We start from the raw sequence: 22,178 nt of genomic DNA on the forward strand, positions 1-22,178 counted from the left end.
AGGACTTGGTGATAGATCCCGCTCTGTTAGGATTTAACACCTAAATCACTTTTACTATGTACATCACTCTGATACCGCGGTGAAAGACCAGTCAGAAAAAGTCGCTTCGAAAGGCATACGTTCTGTCCCTATAAACAAATACATACATGAGTGCTGTCAACCTTAAGAAACTGAAGTTAAAATTCAAACACTTGATTACATTTGCATAGTTGTGAAAATTTATTTGTTACAGTGTAATGAAAAATGAACTTTTTTTGGTACAGGCAGAAGTAAGAAGGTACATTATATAGAAAAAAATCACAGCTTTAAAAACTGGCTTACGTTGTTTAAAATGAGTAAATCTGGTTGTATTTCAAGGCATTGGACTTTAATACTTAAATTTATGCCAAACCATCACACAGTGCAAGAAATATTCTGCAATAGTACAAATTCCATACAGCAGTCTTCAGAGCATTTAGTCTCACAGAATCTCACGGTGGCAAAAAAAATGTGCTGAATATTTTTCCATTTAAACACAAAACATCGTTGAAGTTAAATTTTTCTTTCTTTACATACTCTCTATTACAAAAATATCAAATTGCGAATTTGACAGTGTATTCTACAAATAAATGCACCATGGACAACAAGAATTGCAACTTTGGGACAGTTACTTTACAAAGTGTATTATAAAAATAAATTATATGGCAAACATCAAACAAAATCAAGCACGTGCCTTAGCCTTTGCAAATAAAAGTGAAATTCAGTTGGCAGAAAGACTGCTTCTCTCTCTGGCTATGTACTTTCAAAGTATCAGCAAGGCCCTTCATTCTTAAAGCTCTACCAAGAGAAGATACATAAAATCTAATGGAAGCAATAAATACTTCCACGAATAATCAGTAGCACAAGTGACCCTGGTGTTGACGGTAGAAAGCTTCTACAGTGATCCATCCAACTGGCGAGGAGGGTAGTGCACACAGAGAGCGTGTAGTGGGGGTGGTAACTCATCTAGAGTTCATGCGTAACTGGTGAATGATGACGCTCTCTAAAAGACAAGATAGCAAAACATTTGGTTTTATGAAACTGCAAATGAATTACAAGTTACTTTAAAGAAGAACAATTACAAAGGCAGTGCAAAGCATTTTTCTTCTAGAAATGTCTCGCAGGCTTGCTCTCACATCACGGGTTGATAAAAACTGTCCTGGCCAATGCTACAAAGGGAAACTGAATTAGTACCAGGCTACGACTCAGGAGCCCTTGGCTTCCACTTCAATGTCAAGACCATCACTCGGTTGTCCATAGGGAAAAAGAATAATACAGTTGAACGGAATAAACCACAGGAGCACCAAGGTTGCAGTCCCACACCCGAATCAGGTAGAGGAAGACTTGGAGTTCGGTCTTTTGTATCCTGTCTGAACAAATCCATCATAAACCTGCTGGCAATTCTGAAAGGGGGCTGAGGAAGAGGTATGAGGTCAATTCTCATTTTTAGTTGAAATTTGGCATAGAAACCTATGCAAGTCTGCTTGAATTTTGCTACTGACTTAAACGGGGAAAAATTTCAGCCACAGCATGCAAAACTAGGTGTTGGCGTTGTCTTTGAAAGGCTGGGTTTGTAACCAGTAACTTTGCTCTGTGTTTTAACATAGGAAATCCCTGATCTGATTAATCTCTGGGCTTTCCTGAAATACTAATGACGTGATCTTCTGTTCTTCTATCTAAATTTCACTGCTCTTACAGGCAATTTTCTTAAACTTAAGAATTCAGCTATTAATGATGTTTTTCTCTGAAAATGTATATTTTATGCATTTCAAATAATATAACTCTACCAATGCTAACTAGAAACATATAATAATACGTTTTCAGAAACATTCATTTTCTTAATTGAAATTATTTGTCTTCTTTCTTAAGATTCCTTCCTCTCTTAATAGTCTGAAAAATTTTCAAAATTTACACGACCCAAGCAATGACGCTAGTCATGTATCTATTCCCTTTTACATTTTTACTGACTTCTGCCTTTGTCTGCTTCCTAACTCATATTTTCAAGATGCTTGATTAAGTTACATTATAAGAGGAAAGAAAATGAAAATGTTTCCCATGTACTCTTAGTGCGGGAACTTTGCCACTAGATGGCAGATTCCAGTGATGCTTCTTGTACATGGTGAATCAGAAAAGCAGGGCCACGGCAAGGTTCAAGAACGTATGTTAAGGCAAATGAAATAACAGAATTTCCCAAATAGAAAGTATTTCTTTTTCATATAATTTATCAATCAAAAAATATTTTCAACAAGGTATGCATACCAGTGCTTCCAAATTTGAGCAATGAATGTGAAAGAACCACTAACTACAGTAAGATTTTACCTTACAACCGGTGGTGGTCTCTAACTTCAAGCTCTTGTGGAATATGATGTAAAATGCTGCATTTACTTAATATCAGATTGTAACCTCAGGCAAACTCTCCCGTTAACTTCAATGGGAGCCACACGAACACTATATGAAACATTTTTTTTCTTAATATTCACTATGCATATCATATATTATTATGCAGTTTAGATTAAAAGTCCTAAAAACTAAATGGCTAGCATAAAAATGTCATGCTCCTTGTAAAGGCTCAGTCACTGAATGAACTGCAAAAAACTGAATCAGTCTTCCTCCTACAGACCAAATACAGCAATTATGCAGAAAAGAGTAGGAGAAATAATTAAAAAATCAAATAATTTCCACTTGTAGTATTCATTTGTTCATTAATTTCTCACACACATATATATGCTCTTAGTTTGTCTATCAGTTTTTTGTATTTGAAATGCTTATATATATATAGATATATATTATACTTACACACACATATATACACACACACTGTAGTTACTAAAAGGTGTCTGAGCAGTTATTGAACTAAAATTATAGTAGGGCAGATTTTGCCAGAGTTCTGTTGGACCACCCTCTATAGGAATATGATTGTATCTGTCGGATATGATTACATAATTTTTTCTAGGGTTATAGACCAAGGAGCTATGTATTCACTTAAAACAATTTATTTTAATGACAGGAAAAGAAAACAAAATTAATGTAAAACTGCTAATTCTGCTTTTAGTCCCTCTGATGTAAATCGGTACTTCTCCAGAAAACACATCATTAACAGCTGGACTATGAAAAATACCCATTCATATAATGAAGCACATCCACTGACATTTTAACATACAAAGTTTAATTTCTTCTTACAATATATACAAACAGGTAACACCAGATAATACAAAAATGTATGTACCACAGACAACGCACACCCAAGCAACGGAAGAGAATCATACATCAGTATTTCTAGTTTTCAAATCCTGTTGAAGGGAGTTTGTAACGTGAAGAGCCGTTCACACCTGCGTGATTCATACCTGACTCTCAGAGCTGACAGCCCTGCATCTGAGAGTAGTTAACCCTGCTGCATCGTCCAAAAAGCCAAGTAAGAGCAGTGTGTAGGGAGTCAGATTCAAAGTGGAGTTAACATCTGTCGTGAGAAGCGTTGCGTACAGTTTTGCCTGAGAAAAAGCTCAGGCAAAATTAGGGGAAAGAGGGTAACTCACACTGATGTAGGGGAGAAAAACATTCCCCTAAAAAAAACAAGTTCGAAAGATGAGCTCACAGAAACTCCTGCCAGCGAACTACAGGTTTCAAAGTGACTCAATGAAATCAGCCACTGATGTGTGATGGGAACATATAATTGGTCTGAAAATTGGCCTCACTGTTGCAATTTATGCCCAGCACCTGAAACCCAGCAGGACAATAGCTTACTCTATTTAAAGACATGCTCTTCCACTTCTGATCAGAATCACTGAAAATTCATGTAAATATTGGGCATGTGTTAGAACATGTGTAGCGTATTTCAGGCACGAACATATGACTTGGCATCCAATTGGCATGAATCAACATATTAACGTGACTTTAGAGATTACTCACATGATGCTAATTACTATGGGCTGTAAGTGGTTTGAGGTTTAAATATGGTAACACGCACACTCTATGGGCATATTCAGAAAAATCACACATTGTTACTTGGTTTTTTTAAAAATCACACTAATGGGTGTCACAAAAGGAAAAAACAGTGGGCAAAATAAATCAAAATCTCTGGTTTTCTTCTATTATTTACTTAGCGTGTTTACCGATCCGAGAGAATCCCCCAGGCATTAGGGCTGAAGTTCTGTGCTCCCTCATTTTCAGTCACACTTACTCAAGTGTATTGCTCTGCTAATGACTACATTAGCAATACTCATATGTAACAGTAATTCAGGTGATGGGATCTAATCTAGAGAACACAGTGGAAAACTTATTAGAAACTAGATTTAAAATCACAGAGATCATCCAGAGAACTGAGGGTGCACTTCCTCAGTCCATGTGTGCTGCTCATGAATGGGCTGGCCCTTTCCCTGCTCTTCCACCTCTCCATCTTACTGCTGTCCCAGTCCACGAGTTCCCACTGCTGGGCTTGAGTTATCATGACTGCTTGAGTTATCATGGCTGACAGAGTCAGCCAGAACAGGGCATCTCTCCAGCTGATGTTGAATCCTACCAAAAATACAAAGATTGGCTCTCAGTCAGCTCAGGTCCTTATCTATCATTATTACGGTTGAGTTGAGTGCATTTTGCTACTGCAACTGTTCCACTTCATTTAAAAAAAAAAAAAAATCAATACAGAGAAAAAGGTAAGAGAGAGAAAGCACAAATATGCATCATTCTAGATGATCGCCTGGGCAGAGGAAGGCTTGGCATCTGCATTGTAATCCAGTAATGTAGAATACACAAGAAGCCCTGTAAATAAAGGCCCTAATATTTTCCTATGGATTGGTGCCTCAAAGTTTGATTCTTTGGTGCCTAGTAAAATCTGAGGTCTGAACAAAGCTTGTCCTTGTGGTATTTCTGACATCACACTCTTGTGTTCATTCTTTGATGTTGTAGTGAAGGTGAGCTCATGCTACATTCTTCCACGCAGTGGGGCACTGCTAAGGTCTTGCTCCTCTCCTCTGTCACCCTTTTCATTAAACTGGAAGAACTTCTTATTCTGGAGACCCCTATTGCTTTGTCGGATTTGGTTGAAATTGGTTGATGTGTTCGATGTTATTCATCAACAAAGGACAGATGGAGGGATGGATGAACACAGACACTTCATCTTATAAGCCTTCTTTTCACAAAAGGCAAGGCTCAAAGGCAGCCTTTGGAAGAGGGACCAGAATCCAGGGGGGCTCCCTCCTCCTAGTTCAATATCCTGACCACTCAACCACTTCCTTGTTTCTGCTCAGTGAAGACTGAAGCCCTCCATGCATAACAGCACAGCCTTTACAGGAGGGAATGAGAATGCCACCTTCTGCCCTCTCAACTGTCTGTCAGTGCCATAGGTGAACCTGGCTGGAGCTGATGTGCGTTTGAGTTTCCTCAGATACTGGTGAGAGAAAGGAGGACCCATGTCCTACCTTGGAAGAAAGGTTTCAATCAAAAGCTTTTTAAAATAAGCAGCACTACCCCTGTGTTTGTGTGGTATTACATCTACTAGGAGGCATTCACGATTCCACAGTCACTTTAAAAGAGCCACTGGTTTTCTACACCTTCCTTCTTTCTTCTTCTGGCCCGACAGCCTGGAACTAAGCTATGTTAAAGCTAGCCTTAATGCTTTTTGCCAGATACCTTTTAATTCAGATCCATTCCCCAGATAAGTTCAAACACTTGTGCCAGCTCAAGGGACAACCACATGAAAGGGAGTACTTTCCTGGCTGGAGGTGACAAAGACAGGACTACGGTTTTTAACCCCAGTGTGGGGTTGCATCCTGACTTTTAGTGACCATGAAATTGTGACTTGACTTAAAGCCCTTTGAGGAAATACAAGAATACCTAGATTATGGATCTCCATTAGGTTCAGAGGCTGCAGTGCTAGTTAAGTCATAACTGAAAAACTGACTAGACAAGTGCCGTGGAAGAACTTGAGGAAAATCTTCAGGATGCCTCTGAGGCCTAGGCACTCTCTTTAGACTTGGTTGTTTAAACTGCCTTCTGGACCTGACCTATTGAATGGAGAATCTTACTGTCGTCACTCAACATTACCGTCTTCAGATTCAGAGGAAATTCCTATCTAATACAGACAGTTACGCATCAACTTTTAAGGCTTATGAACTATAGGCTTTCTTTTTTCTTCATCTTACCCTTCCACCTTTAAGAAATAAGAATCTCAGGTCAATTAAAACAGTTGTTAAAAATTATGAGTATAGCTAAATACCTATGTTTAGTTAACAGTTAAACCAGTTGCCTGATTCCACGCCTGATTCTTTGGGCTTCTGCTATGGAGTAAAAGTTCCTTTCTGTTGTGCTGCCCCTGGAAAAAAAACAGGAACTGGGTCTGATCTGTGGAGTCTGCCTCATGAAATCCTACTGACTCTATAAGAGTAATCTCGGGCTTGCGCCCACAGTTCTGGTTCAGTCGTGCTAATTTGTGTGTCCTGGACTTCAGGTACTGTAAGGCTGTCTTGTTTCTTCATGTGAATTAGTTTCTTAGATCTTGAGCAAAACAAACAAATTTTTCAACCACAGCACACACAGAATATTGCCTTGGGTATAGGAACAGTTAACTAAGGAACTAAGTTTCTTTGAAACAAGGATCTGAAAAGGAGGCTTAATGCAGCTGTAGTTCATCACTGTATCAAGCCACATTAGCCTGGGGCTCATGTTTGCAATATTATTTAAACGATTGTTTTGACCTTAAGACTTGCTTCAGTGCCAGTGTTTAGAGTCAATATCCAGCAAAAAGCTCTTAATAGTGTGTTTTCTTCAAACATCTGCTAAAAAGTCTATGTTACAATAAGAACAGTAAGATCTCAGCAACAATTTAGTGACAAATCGAGGCTTTTAAGTGATAACAATTAGTTGAGAGGATCTGATGTATTTCTGGCATAGTAACTCACATTGCTTGCTAATCCCAGTTTCCAAGTTTGATCTGAAATACTGGCAATTGAGTGGTATGAAAAATGCTACTAATATGAATCTGATTTTCAGATGTCCTAAGAAGCAGAACCTTAAAAAATTAACAGGTATTGCAGGTGCTACACCTGTAAAAATTGAAACCTACTTCTCTTCTGGTGTGGCAGCAGCTTTTATACCACAGACAAAATGCCCTTCATGTGAATAATAAAATGCCAGCTTTACGCTGGGATAGTGGCCATATCTGGATCTTAAGTTGGAGAGCAATGCAAAGTCCAAACTGAAGACTAAACATTGCTTGGACTGACTATGATTTTGCTGACCTCCTCTGGCAGAATCTTCCATCAAATCTCTTCTCCCAGAGAGAAAGCCATTTAATATTTCACCCACTGGTGCATTTTCTTTTCTGTAAATTTTATTTATTATTTATTGGTGGTCTTCTTGCCTTGCCTTCTGAAAGCTATTCCTAACCACTGGGTCCTTTACAGCTTACTGTGGTAGTTGAGGTACTACACGAACTTTAAAACCATCAGTTATCAGTCTGCTCGGCTCCATTTCTTTTGGTTGTGACCTTCTTCTGTGGAAATTGATCACTTAATGGCAATGCCCTTTAATAACTTTACTGTTATCAAAAAACAATCATAACAATCGTTGGCATCCACACCATTTCCATGCTGGAACAATTCCTTAAAACATGCTTAAAAATGCAAACATAAATGAGGAAATCACAAAGAGGGAAGGAAAAACGATGAATCGCCATGGTATTGCGAGACTGTCTGTATTTAAGACAAAATATTTCAAACAACTGAGAATTGAGAGTAACTTCCATGCCAAACCCTATCTCTTCCACTGTCTGTACCTGAGCTGTGCCTTTAAATAGCAATTTCTGCCAGCAGCAGTCTGTGCTGACTTCGCCTCTAAGACATAAGGATGCTTGGCAACTAAGGTTTAAATATAGTTCATCCAACCAGGAAAACTGAAAACCTAGTGAAATCAATGGAGTGACTTGCTACATAGCCTTTAGTGGTCTTGGGAGCAGGCACAAATGGACTGTATTGATTTTAGCCAGATTGATGTTTCTCAAGCGTTTTCTAAAGACTAAACACTTTTTGGCTCACTTGCCTTCATCTGACCCCTGAGCCGGCAGTAACCCAGTGTGTGTGTAAGTCAGGGACCCGGCTGTAACTACCGTCTACAAGCCTTAACCCCCTTTGTAATAAACAAGCTGCTGCTTACTACCGCTGCTGCCTAACAGTGTGCAACCTCCCCACCACCTTGAATTTTGTAACCGCCTTGAGAAAGCAGCTCAGCACCGAGAACGCTGATTTGGACGGGAGATTCCCAGAGAGAAGGCTGGTGGCACGGTGGCCGTCCTTTCTCTCTTCCCCTCCCTCCCGCACCCGAGGTACTAGGTTCCATTAAAACAGGACCTCAAGTGCGCTGTCTCCTGGCGTTGCTTCCCTGGGCAACATCGCATCTCAAAAAATGTGATCACAGGCAGCAAGGAAAGTGCCCCATGCAGTAGCGAAGGTGGAAAGTGATCCGTTAAGGTGGAAGACAATGTAGTAGAAGCGACCAAACTTCCTTCAATCTATTGAAAAGTGACTAAGTCTATCATTAAGAAATCCTGGGCTAGATTAATAACCTAGTGCAGTTGGCCCATTGTTGCTTCCTAGGCTGAAAATCTTCCTGGCGTACAACTGCCTTTTTCATGGCTTTTCTTTTTTTCTTCACTTCAGTAAGAAAACAAAAGGATGTTGTTACTTAAGTAGTCAGTGCACACGCTATTAGTTTGTTGTTAAGTAACAGCTGCAGGACTCCATTAGTACAGGCAAACGTGAGCAACTACACAGACAGGGGCTGACTTCCACGGTAGCAGTAAAACCTGCGGAACATACCCCCTGAGCCACCGCCATCAGCCCTGACCCCCGCCCAGGGAGGCAGAGCTGCTGGCTGAAGATTTCTTCAGTTCTATTTTCATAGACTGAGTCTCGGCACGAGGCTCGAATTTTGTCACATTTCCTGCTCCTGGGGCTGCCACTACTGGCTTTCCTGCTTTCATACCTTTTGACACAGGAATGCGGGTGGGTGCAGGTCTCGGGGATGACCCATCCTGTCCTGTCTGCGAAAGAGAGAGACAGAGAGAAATTACGTGAACGGGGGACTTTTTCTTCTCATACATGCTCATGTTATACTTTTCATTGGTTCTTCATTTACCTCTCAAGCAACAATGTCCCCAGTCATGCCTATTAGCAAATTAATGTCTGCGTTTGGAACCTAGCCGTAGCACATACTGCTAGCGTAGGGCCAAAGGTAGTCAGGATCAAACGAGTTTCCCAGAGCTGAAAAACTGAAAAAAAGAGCTGAGGTCCAGTGTTTTGGATCAAGATGTCACAGGGATGGGAATCCCTGCAAAACTCCGATTCCACAGCACAACACAGTGCGGGACGGCCTTAGAGGCTACCGAAACGCTGGCTTAGCTGTCCGAGGGGTACAATATTAGCATCTTGCACAGAGAGTAGCAGGGGCCCTCCAAATAGTATAGCCACATGAGGCTAATGCTGAACCCAGAGTAACAGACATCTTTTCAGAGCAAGATTTCTCAGCAGTATGGCTAAAATTGAACTTTGCTTTCCAAAGTATGCTGAGGCCATGGCTGAGGATACTTATTTCTGCACCGGGAAGTGCAGGGGGCTGGGAGTGAGAGACAGGGCAAAAATTTGGATTTCCTTTTCTTGTGGCTGTGGGAGGAGGGACATGGGAGAGGGCTCTGCCCCTCCAAGCCCCAGCCACAACTTGATGAACTCTGGTGAGGGTGAAGCAGGCATCCCAGATTTCCAGGGATGCCTCTCTGCCAGCTCTGCTGCCCTGGACAAGAGCCTACCAAGTACACTTATACCCTCAAGTTTGAGAACTTAAGAATAAAATTTTAAAAAATTGTCCTAAGTGGTTGAGGACCCAAGCACGGGGCTGGCAGACCCAGCACAGCTCCTACCAGGGATCTATGCCCTTCTGGAGCACTAGCTGGAGGACAGGCTGGCTATCTATAGCTTTGAAAATGGCAATCAGTACATATGTTTAGACAACTGTGTAAATGCACAAGGAGCACTTGGATAGGACAAAATGATTCAAAAGGACCAACTGGTATTTTCTATCTCCATTGGCCAGATAATGTTGCACATACTCTGCAAGGCCAAAACTAGAAGCTACTCCTTATTGACCATGACCTAAAGAAAATACTTACAACCATGACAATTCTGAAAGGAAAATGTGTTTTATCTTCTGCAGTGTGCAATATGGACACAAACGCTAATGGTGACAACTTCAGTGTCTCACCTGAATTTCATATGTGACTTTTTTCTGTTCAGATAATGGAGGAAGACCTTGATCTCACAAAAGAGAACACTTTGCATAAGATCCTGGAATCCTAGCTAGACCCATCTGCTAACTGACTAAATTCTTCAATTTATGACATGCAAGCAAAATAAAACTAAACTGCTGAAATAGATTGGATTAGGGGATCGTGTTGACTGCAACGCGTGTTTGCACATTTACTTAAAAATGCTCTTAAAAAATGTTCCACGAAGGAGCATTTTTCTCTCTTGAAGGATTTCCAGCCAGTAGCATCAGCCTTCTGTCTGCATCCTGAGTATTCAAAGGAAAACCATTCCTCAATCTTCTAAGAACGGTTCAAAACCCCATGTGTACACAAAAAAAACCCCACAATTGGAAAACTTGAATGCTGTCTGCCTGGCAGGAAGGAAGCCATTTTCAATAACTAAAAGCAACATTTACAATAGCAGTCTAAAGGCTAATATGGAACTCACATGTAGATGTCAAAACAAGTTAGGCCCATACAATTCTGTAGGACAAAACATGCAAATGCATTCCATCAGCCTTGGAAAGTATGTCAACATCCCAGGGAACCCAAATGACAAACATCTTGTACTCCCTGAAAGAGCTCCACAGTGTGTAAACATGAGGCAATCAAATGAAGTAGCTGGAATCTCAGGCATTTCTTCAGCTTTATTCACATGTAAATTATTAACTAAGGATTTGGGCGCTTTCAAGTTACTCATTTCAAGCCTAAATCACTCAAAAGCAGTGATTTGAAAAGAACTCTAACTTGCTTTAAATTTCTTAGTTGCCTTCCTTACGGCATACTAACATGTTTATCATATGGAAGCTAACGCCCGCTTCACACGCAGCTGCAAAAGCATTTTGTGTTTGCCGAGTGAAATGGCACAAAGGTGGCTCTTCAGCAAGCAGTCCCCTTTGGCGAGAGTGACGGGGTAAGCAAGGAGGGGACACGCTCCGGTGCGTGTCTGTAAGTGCCTGTGGCAGAGAACCCACACGACTGTCTGTCTCTTGGTCATGTCTTCCAAGAACCAAGCTCTACGCAATTCCCTCCAGCCCTGCTTGTCTGTAGGCTGCTGTCTTCTGGTTGATGCAGGAACATGGCTCCAACCAGAAACCCAACTCTTAGGCAGCCAGCACGGAGCACCCGACACGGCCCCGTGGGACGCAGAGTGATGCTGGCTGGCCCTGAACGGGCAGTACGTGGTGCTGGAACAGGACAGGGGCCAGAGCGAGGTTAGGAAATACGTTACTGTGATATTGTGATATATGCAGCCGCTAAGCTGGTTAGGTCAATAATCAGCGCTCGCTGCAGATGCTGAGGTTGCAGTAAGGTGGGACAGTCCCATCAAAGGAAGAAAAGCAATTTGAATGTACAGAACATTTGGCTTGTTTTAGTAGCTTATAATGGATCCTGCTTAGTGCATTTTACTGACACACACACAGAGTGCTTTCATGCACACCTTTACTTCTGGAATACTTTCATAACAAAGGTGCTTTTTCAGCACTTGTTCTCGATCAGATCAGGGACCAGCTTGCCCTGGACAGAAACGGTTCAGTGCAGCGGTTGAGACAAGTAGCTAGTGCAATTTGAGATGCCTTGGGCTCCTCAAGCTATCTGCACAGGGCTGGGAGATAAGACAGAGGACCCAAGGAGACCTGCAGCCTCTGATAAAGCAGCTGGAAGTTAGGTAAGCTACTTGACAGCACTTAAAATGACACTAAAGAAGTATGTTTAGGCAATTGCATCCTGAAAAGGTGGGACTTGAGATCTAGTCAATACAGCCAGTGGAACTCGGTGGGCAATTCAGCTCATGCTGAAGCTAGCAGCATCTCAGCCTAATTGCCCCCCAGTCTCCACCCAGCCAGCGTACAGGGCTCAGTGCTGACAAGGGACTGATGACTAGGGACTGACTCAGTTGCCCGCACTGAGACATCTTGTGCCATCTGATGGATCCCATCAGCTTCCGCTGCAGAAAGGTACAGGTGCCTCATGCACCCGTCTCAGCCGCCATAGGGCATGCAGATGGCACCATGCATCTCTCTACGGGCAAGTGAGCTGACCCCTGGTTGTCCAGCAGTGCTAACAGACGCTTAGAGCACATATGGCACACCTACAAAGAGCTAAATTTAGGTCCTGATCTCAAAGCAAATGCTGCCCAAACGGAAGTAGCCTTATAGCTGCTTTAACGTGCAGCTCTGGCACCCAGCAGCCTTTCAGCCATGCCTTGCTGCCTCGGTCATAGGACACTCGGCATGGTTGGTGCCGTGCCACTACGCTGGCTCTGCCGCAGCCGGGATTCCCTCCGCTCCCTGCAGATTTGCGTGTCCCTGGATTCACTGTGCACCCTGGCAGCGTAAGCAGCCGGTGCTGGATGTCAGTCTGGTAGGAGGTGGAGAGCACAGGGATGAAGTGATAATAGGACTGACACCCATCCTGGTAGCCAAAGAAAATGCAAATTCACCAGCAATCCCACAGCCAAATGTAAGGCCTAAATAAAAAAAAACCAAGATATAGGCACTACAGTTGTTTGGGGTTTTTTTTCCCCACAAAGAATATTTGTTTTTATTCTGCGTGTTTTTTAATGTAAACTATATGAACTGTTCTGGGAACAGGGACTTGGGCTAATGTGCTAAGGCAAGACTAATGACCAGGCTACGGTTTCAGGCTCATTTTGGTCTGCATATCCTCTGGTCTCATAGTCTTGAATTTTTGGTTGTGCTGTGGACCATCTGTAATAAAAAAATTATCTGCTAAGGTGGTCCAGATATTTTCCTGTGAGTGGGTTTGACTCCAGTTGAGCTAAAGAGGACCAAAACCCATTTTTTCCACTTCTATGGTAATTACCCAAATCCACAGGCTATCATATAAAAGGCAGTTACCAGGTTAGGGTTTGGTTCTTTTTTTTAATCAAAGTGGCGATGGTTCTGTATTAAACACTGAATTCAGTCCAACTGATCTCACAGTCTCCATCACATCAGCACCGGGATCCAGGATGCACCAAAGCTCTGGCTGTGGAAACCCCTGTGGGATTGGACTACGCTGGGTGGCAGTGGTGGTGTGGCAAGGCCAGCAGCTGCTCAGCTGGCCAGCCCTGGGCTTGTGCAGCAGGCAGAATACAAAGTGCCTCCAAAACATTTGGGTGCAGCAAGTTCAGAGGCCAGTGGAGACACAGTCACTGACGGGTGCATTTTTCGTTGATCGTTTTGGTTAAGTGCTCAAAAACTTCCCAAATTGTCCTTCAGGTGCCTGTGTCTTTCTTCGGATCAGGGTCTCGTTTTATCGAAATCAAAGTTGTCGCAGACTCACAATAGGACTTGGATCAGGGCAATATAAATCCCTAGCTACTCTAGAGTGTATGTCGGTGTAAATCAACACAACCATAACACCCCTTGATCCATGGGATTCAAAAATCGTCATGATCCATCACGAAATCAGTCTCTGGTTTTAGACTCACATATGCAGGGAGACACCATAGCTTAGGCTGAACAGGCTGAGAGAGTTGGGGTTTTTCAGCCTGGAGAAGAGAAGGCTCCAGGGAGACCTTATCTGCAGCTTTCCAGTACTTCAAGGGGGCTTATAAGAAAGATGGGGACAGACTTTTTAGCAGGGCCTGTCAGGATAGGACAAGGAGTAATGGTTTTAAACTGAAGGAGGGTAGGTTTAGACTTGATCTAAGGAAGAAATTTTTCACAATGAGGGTGATGAAACCCTGGCACAGGTTGCCCAGAGAGGTGGTAGATGCCCCATCCCTGGAAACATTCCAGGTCAGGTTGGATGGGGCTCTGAGCAACCTGATCTAGTTGAAGATGTCCCTGCTCCTTGCAGCCGGGCTGGACTAGATGGCCTTTGAAGGTCCCTTCCAACCCAAACTATTGTATGATTCTACGGACCTTTAAAAGTGCCATGTGTGCACCTTAAAATTAGCTTCAACTGCAGTACTGAACATAACTCTCATAAATTCAGTTTGGAAGAACAGTTGAATGTTTTCAAATATGAAAACAGTAACTGTAAATTTGTTACAGCAACAGATGAGAGCTGGGAACTTTAGGATTATTTTCCCCTTTGTAGTTTGGCGCTGCATTAGTACATTGTATAGAGCATCTTGTATGAGGAGAGCTAATATCTTTATTAAAACCAGTGAGCTAAGAAAGCAGTTCTGTATCAGTTTGCCTTCTTTGATTTTATGAACTTAAACACTCAAAATTGTATCAACGTTGGTTTCTCCTAGGGTTACTGAGTAAATGATTACAACTTGTTTTTTCAGACTAGGAGTATTGAAATGTGTTTGTAAAGTAGTCATTTGCAAAACAGATGGTGAATATACAACTTCTATTTTTCTTCAGGGGGTTAGGGAGGAAAAGGCACATATGGGCTTGTTAGAAGTTCCCTGTTTAAGTTAGGGACCTTAAAAAACAAAGGAAAGAATAAGAAAAAGTAAATCTTCTGGCTGAACTATTTTCCGTACGTTCCAAATCAGGGAGGATGAAGTGAAGAAAGAAGCCACTTTTTAGCCAGATGAAAACAAAACATAAAAGTTTTGTCTGCCACGGTTCAGTGCATCATCACAGTAGAGACAGACAGCTAGTAAAAAGAATGAGAAACTCTTAAAAAATTTTTTCCAAGCTTCTGAGAGACAAAGGAGTTTGTAAATGAATTATTTCAAGACTTTAAAAATTGAACAGTTGCCTCTAGTATGTAGGAAAACACTGTACAGTAAAGTATTTATAGTATATTACACATGTGGGGGAGAGAGATCCGTATGACGAATTCAAGTTTTCTTAAGTCAGGGGGCTCAAATGGGAATGGCAGCATCTCTCCAAAATTGTGGAAGTGTATCTTAAATACACTTTGACATTTCAGCTTGGAAAGAGATGCCTAAAGAGGCATGTTGTAGGGGCCTGCAGACTCCTGAGCGGCACAGACGAATGAACAAGGGATGACTATTCAGTATTTGTCAAGATACAAGAAAAAGGCTGTAACCAATGAAGGTATTGCATAAAAGGTATCAAACAAAAGAACGTTTTTCCCAGAGCCCACGGCCGAATTCACTGCCCCCTGATGTTGTGGAAACAACAGTCTAAATGAGTTCAAAAAGCAATTAGAAGAATAAATAGAAGAAAAGTCCGCCACGGTCTATTAAACACAAAGATGTGGCTACAGGCCCTGGTTCAGAAAGAAATACCCACCTATTGCCAAAAACTGGGAACAGACGCTGAGGGAAACATTGCTCTGTGTTTACCCTCTTAAAATAATCTTCCCCTAAGCATCTGCTACAGGCTCTGTCTAGCTAAACAAGCTTTTGGAGTAATAGGGTACTGCTGGGTTTATATTTTGGTTAAATTCTTCTTTCCCAGGGCAATCCAAACTAAAGCAATGCAAAACCATGTCCGATAATAACCTAGGGGGAGGACTATCAATGGATATTGTCCGATATGTTTAAAGACCGAGGTGAGAGGCTGATTTAAGTACAAAAAAGAAGCCAGGGAACCACCACAGAGGCAAAGAGAGAAAGCAAAAAAAAAAGTTAGAGGAAGCACTATTGTAATGCAGCACTTATATAAGTTGAGAATTTCAGAGGAACTGAAAGAGCCTTACTATTCACTGGCTGAAAGGGGCTTGGAGCTGTAAGCAATGATACTATGTCTGCCTATTTATTCCTTTGGTGTTCAGTATTACAGCAGATATTAATTGAATTATAACTATAACAGGATTCTACCAAAAAAAACCAGCCTGCATGATCAGACTCCAGCTGAGCCAAAAATCATTATGGGCATTTTCAGAAGTCAGAAATTGCACTCACCAAAAATAAAAACTACTGTTCCTACTGTCATTTCCATCATTCTTTGTCCCTGTCTGTCCTCACTTGCAATTTTACAGGATTGCCATTATGAAAATAACTTTAAAGGAACTTTGCAGGGACTTCCTTTGAAAGTTACTCCTTTGGGAGATAATGCCAAAAGCACACCAGCATCCAACACTGGTACAAAAATAACCGAATCAGGCAAATTCTGATTTTATAGTTCGTATCTGGAATAGACGTAGGGAAGTCAAGAGCTTCTCCTCACAACACCCATTCTTTCCTGTGTCTCAAACCCAGACTATGGTTTCCCTTCTCAGCGTGAAGACTACATCATGAGACTATGCTGCTTACCACCGATTGTGTTCCTCGCGTGGAAGACGTTGTAACAGGCGTTATAGTGATAGTACTTGTCACCTTGCTTGCTGCAGGTCGCGAGGACAGGTTGTTCCGGGGCGATCGAAGGACGGTACCAGTCACAACTTCTTTCTCTGCAGCTATGTTCACTGGTCTGACTGTTATGACAGGACTTGCACCATCAGGTGCAGCACTGGGAGAGCGTTTAAACTGGGATCCTAAGTGGATGTGGATTTTGTTGTCTTCTGTCGTAATAATGTTGGCGTTGGCATTGTACTTGCGGATTGGAGTCGGGACGGTTTGTTTTTCTGGAGTTACTTTGAAGACAGCCCTTCCCATGGTCATATCCTGTGACTGCGGAGAGACAGAGATTTCTGCCGGTGCTGCAGATGTTGATACTGTCATAATCTGAATGGGCGATGCAGGTCTGTCGGCGAAGGGTGCTCTCCCTCCCTCTGGGGACTTTTCCCTGGAGAATGTTGTTATAGTGACTGGAGACATAGAACGATCTGGGCCCATGGGACTTTCACTGCCTTTCCCTTTTTGGGGCATAACATTTGGAGAGGGAATGATGGTTATTCGTGGCTTCTGATTTCCCAAAGTAGGAATGACAGTGGTACTTGAAAAAAACTCCTCCGAGGTTGGACTGGTTATCTCCAAAGTAGCTGTGCTGTTCTCGTGGTCTGGTGTCACCCGAATATGAAGAGGTTGACCCTGCTTTGGTGAAAGGACAACCTCCCCAGGATGTGCTGGACTACCATGGGTTCGGGCTCCTTTATCAGGAGTTGTCTGAGCCCCAGATTCCCTCTTTCTCATCCATGGTATCCAAGATTTCCTCATTGCAAGTTCATTCGCTGCTGGAGGGTACCTCTCGAGCACTGAAGAACGTTCCATGGGTTTTTTCAGACCTACCTGTCGCAGATTGCTCATGATGTGATTCTCCTCCTGGAAAGACTTCCTTATAAACACTGCTGGAGTTTCTTCTTCTGCTGCTTCACTGCTTACAGCATCTGTTTGCACACCGGTGGATGTCACAGGAACATCGATCATTCTTCGTCCATTTATGCTGGGCCTCAGAGCACGGCTGTAACGCTTAGAAAGCTCCAGCTCTCTTGTTAGGTTCAGAACTTCCTGTCCCATGCTCTTGTTTTTATTTTCTTCTTCCATAAACCTTTGCTGCAGAACTGAATAATCGACTTGGAGCTGAGAAAGCTGGTCTTCTTTGTTCATCAGCTCATGGATTTTTTCCTTAAGAGCTTGAACTTCTGCTTTTAAATCTCTACTTTTGGCCTCTTCCAGACGAAACCTGTGCCTCAGCTCTGCCTCCTGGCTCACTGCTTCACCTTTTTCTATTGCTTTGGTTTTGGCAATCTGGAGCTTCATCTCCTCCAGCTGTTGAGAAAGAAAGTTAGCTTTATCCTGCTCAGTCCTAAATTTCTGCTCTAGCTGATCATATTCATCTTCTGTCTTCATCAGATCTCCTTCAACCACTTCCAATTGTTTGAGACGTTTTTTCAGTCTTTCAATTTCAACAGTAAGTTCTTTAATCTTGTTGTCCTCATGACCACCAGGCTCTGGTCCTTTCCTGGCTCTACCTCTTGTAATTTCTCTTTCTACTTCCTCTATACCATCAATTCTTTTCTTTAACAGGTCAACTCTACAGCTTAGTTCAGAAGATTTTTCTTCTTCGCTTCTCAGTTTGCCAATTAACTCATCCCTTTCCTTTGTCAAACTAGACACTTTTTCCTCCATTTCGGATTTCAGTTTCAAAAATTTCTTACTTTCTTCTATCAGTTTCTCTGTCACATCCATAACTTTACCTTGTTCAACTTTAAAATTCTTGTTTAGACCCTCAACCTTTTTTTCCTCCTGTTTTATTTTTTCCATCATATTTTTTCGTTCATCAACCAACATTACAGTAAATGACTTCAGCTTTGTAAGATCATCTTTTAAGCTTATTTCAGCCTTTTCCAACTTGCTTTCTGATGCCTCAAGGTCTTTCACACGAGTCTTCACCACTTCCAACTCATTTATCAAATCCTTAGTCAAATTCTTTTCTTTCTCCAGGTTTAAGTGTAGCTGGGTGCATTCAGACTTACTTTTACTGAAAGCTTCTTCCAGCTTTTCTAGTTCTGACATTCTTTTCTGCAATTTTTCCACTTCAAGTTTCAATTCCTTGCTATGGTGCTCTTCCTCTTGCAGTTTATTTTTCAGCTCTTTACACTGGGATTCAGTTTTTGTGATCTCTTCATCTTTCCCCTCCATTTCAAGCACACGCTTGCGGAGGTTTTCTACTTCTGCCATTAAGCTAGAGTTCCCACATTCCCCTTTTGCTATTTTATCTCTTAGTTCTTGAAGTTCCTCCTCAGCTTTTTGAAGATTTTTGTTAGTTTCTTCTAGCTCCTCTATTCTTCGAGTCAAGCCCACTAACTTAAGCCGTAGCTGTCTACTATGTGACTCTTGATTAGCCAGTTTAGCAGTCATCTCCTCATGTTCTTGAGAAAATGATGACGTTTTGCGTTCAAGTTCTGCCTCTAACTTCATCAGTTTTTGTCCATCTTCTTTTGTTTTTGCACTAATAATTTTAAGCTTTTCTTCTTCTTCCTTTAGTTTTTGATTTAAGTCCTGTATTTTCTGGCTTTGTTGACCAAGTTGTTCAATATGCATTTGTCTTTCATCCACCAGCATGAGTGCAAATGATTTGAGCTTGACTAGTTCTTCTCTCAGTTTATTGAGTCTCTTTGTATGTTCCTTCTCCTTCCGGGCTTGATAGATCTTCTCCTGCTCAAGAAGTTTTTTCAACCTGAAACAAGTTAGAAGAGATGCATTAAAATAAAAAATATATACATATATGTATATTGGTGTATTTCTCAATTTTTAAAATCACCTTTTATCTTTTTTTCATTAATAACCTATGTCTTTCAAGAAATAACTACCTACTACATTTCCGAACCAAATATTTTAAATTATTGAAGTTAAGGGAAAACTATATAAAATCAACTAGAAATCTGAAAAGCAGTGAAATTTTATACATTCATAGATAACAAATAAATCAGGTTTTAATTCCTTTACATTTATTTCTCTGTTAGGATGATGTTGGTAAAAGTCTATAATATCCCAAAATGACAGTTATATCTACTCATCAATCCATTTATACCAAACTTGTTTTACAAGGTGGATTCCTCCTTATGTCTTGCATACACAAAAATGTGTAAATTAAGATAAAAAATGAAAACTAATTGCTAAATGCAGCCATACATAAATGGATCAATCCTGGTTATAAATAAACCAGCAGGACAGAAGATTATGTTAGCACACAACTGATAACCATCTGGGCATCACAGGCGTAAGAAATTATCAGGAAGATAAATTTGCCAGCAGTGACTATTACGTTAAAAGGTTTGTTCTTCCAGGCACGTTTCCATTTACAAAAATAGATTTTGTGGACTGCAAGAGTCAGACTAGTCAAACCTTTGGCTACAGCTAACCTCGGCTGGAAAATGCTCTTCCTTATATAGTCTGTAATACTGTATTTTCAGACAATATAACAGCTCGCGATAGACGAGTGAGGTGTATCCTCAGAAAGATAATAAAGACCTACATTTTTCAGCCCTACCCACGCAACATTTCAACGGAGAAACTGTAAGCAATGTAAGTATTTTATATCTGTGATTTATATTCAGGATGCGTTGACATCAGCACGGGAAGTTCCTGCAACATGTGGTAAGCACAGATTTATGAGGATGGTGATCCTCGGCTGACAAAGAGGTACAGCTAACACGGGCATAGATCCCCTATTAATGTAACAGCCTTATTGTAAAAGCAGCAATACGACTTAGAAAAGAAGACACGGATCTGCACGCTGAATTTACGGTGCAATGACATGTTTTTCAAACCACTGTAACTCCCATATCCCGTATCAAGACACATGTGATGACTCAAATCCACTTGCCTTGCTTACCCTGCGTTTGAGGCTTTTCAACTTCTTTGTAACTGAGACACACAGTGAAGTGATAATAGCAGAATGACTTCCCACCTGTGAACTAACTTCCTGTAACTGGAACACCCATACCTTAGCAAAGAACGACTTCTATCAGTATTTTTATCTTAAATGCTGGATTGTAGGTGGTAGTGGGTGAAGCACAAAAATACATTCCTTTCTGCGGCCCCAGCAATGAAGTGTTGCAAAGAGCTCTGGGGCACGATGTTCCCAGAGCCCTCACCTGAACTCTAAACTCATAACAACAGCCGTATTAACTTGGTCCTCCAGCAACTGTTAATGTTTCACTCCTCGTTCACTCCTCCCCAGAATAAACAGGAACTGGAAAGAAAAGCTATAAGAAAAGAGAAGGAAGTAGGAAAGCAGAACACAGGATGCAGTAGGTAGGGAAGGAGAAGGCTGAAGAATGCATTTGGAAACAAGAGTCGGATAGGATGTGGGAGTAAGAGAATAGTAGGAACCAGCGGGAGAGAGAAAAACAAACAAACCTTACAGCCAACCTTGCTGGGTCACAGATTATTCTCAAAAAAATCTCTTTAGTTTTGGCAGCTCCTTGGAAAGGACTGAAAAGGCGTGCTGGTGGATGTCTCATTATGGGTCAACTTAGAATGTCAAAAGGTAGAAAAAGACCCGCTGCCACTCACAAAGCACGCACTTTTCACACTGACGAAGGAACTTTATTAGCATGCAATATACTCCCTGGCTGCTCTGTCACACTGCTTCATGCGAAAGTTTCTGCCAAGAACTCTCCCACAGGCTACATTTTTAAAGAAATAGTATGCATCCTTCCACAAGATATTATTTGCCGCCACACAACAGTGTGCCCTAACCTGGCGGTGCTCTAAGTGACCCATCTCCCAAAGTCATGAACTTATGTACAAGAATATGAGGTCTTCAAAATGGAGAACATTTACATTCTCCCTTGTCCCACAGGAAAATTTTAAGGTGACCCCTATTTAAATCCCAAATAAAAAAAAAAAAACCAGAAGACAGCATTTTGTTTTCTTTTTAACAGTCTTGCCACTATCTAGAGATGCTCAGAAAACTTCCTATGATTTTGAATTCCTAGGCTGTTCATAAAAGGCACGTGTGATTTTCACCCAGCAGTTGCTACAGGTGGTACACACCAGCCAGGCTGCTAAGCAGCATGCAAAACAATTCACTGGCTCCATGATTACCTGAGAGTCTACCTGGGGAAAATTACAGAAAAAGCCACTGAAAAAAAACTAAATACCTGTTAAACTAAGACAAAGAAATGCCGGGGATAAGACTGAGCACCAGGAGAAGAAAGCACATTAGCACTGTCACTGCCTTGCTGTACCTAGCAGAAGAGTTAGCAGTGGGGAGTAGCTGGCCTGGCCCCTCTGGGAAAAGCAGAAATAAAGCACGGTAGCTGTGCCAATACATGGAGGTGAATTTGCTAACGTGTCTGTTCTGGACAAGGTAGGAAGCACCATGCAGCATTTTACACTGCCTCAGCTTTTACACAGTGAAGCCAGACTGCCGAAGATTTGACAAGTGAACTTTCACAGAAGATACTTGACAATACTTCCCTTTTCCATGTTCTGGGAAACCGCTTCTAAAATCAGGTTCTGTGAGGGATGGGTGGGAAAGCAGCATCCAGATCTGTGCAGATGCCAAAGCCATAAACAAAATCTACACCTTTTCAGTGTTACTGCTAAACACAAAAATAAAGCTGAGTTTAACCTTGCTTCTGCTTTCCCGTCCTTATACAA

General features: G+C 41.6%; 1 protein-coding gene across 2 annotated transcripts; it reads right to left on the reverse strand.

Annotated features, from left to right (window-relative positions):
- Positions 1 to 592: 592 nt before the first annotated feature.
- FILIP1 (filamin A interacting protein 1) lies at positions 593 to 19,241 on the reverse strand. Of its 2 annotated transcripts, XM_010289774.1 has the most exons (3): positions 16,440 to 19,173; positions 8,992 to 9,049; positions 593 to 1,021 (listed from the first exon to the last, which is right to left on the reverse strand). In XM_010289774.1, the coding sequence occupies exons 1-3, from the start codon at positions 19,128 to 19,130 to the stop codon at positions 981 to 983; spliced, it is 2,790 nt and encodes a 929-aa protein (XP_010288076.1). In that variant the 5' UTR covers positions 19,131 to 19,173; the 3' UTR covers positions 593 to 980. The 2 variants fall into 2 exon arrangements, with proteins under 2 accessions (XP_010288076.1, XP_010288077.1); XM_010289775.1 differs by lacking the exon at positions 593 to 1,021 and having other exon boundaries at positions 8,644 to 9,049; positions 16,440 to 19,241.
- Positions 19,242 to 22,178: the final 2,937 nt, after the last annotated feature.

Source organism: Phaethon lepturus, unplaced genomic scaffold, assembly GCF_000687285.1.
Source record: "Phaethon lepturus isolate BGI_N335 unplaced genomic scaffold, ASM68728v1 scaffold50736, whole genome shotgun sequence".
NCBI lineage: Eukaryota > Metazoa > Chordata > Aves > Phaethontiformes > Phaethontidae > Phaethon > Phaethon lepturus.

What these genes read in the sequence shown, in the direction of transcription:
- FILIP1 (XM_010289775.1), bottom strand. Translation starts at nt 19,130, where the DNA reads ATGCTGGTGGATGAAAGACAAATGCATATTGAACAACTTGGTCAACAA. An exon ending in CGCGAGGAACACAATCGGTG is followed by an intron (nt 9,050 to 16,439) that starts GTAAGCAGCATA and finishes TCTCTTTCGCAG; the next exon opens with ACAGGACAGGATGGGTCATC.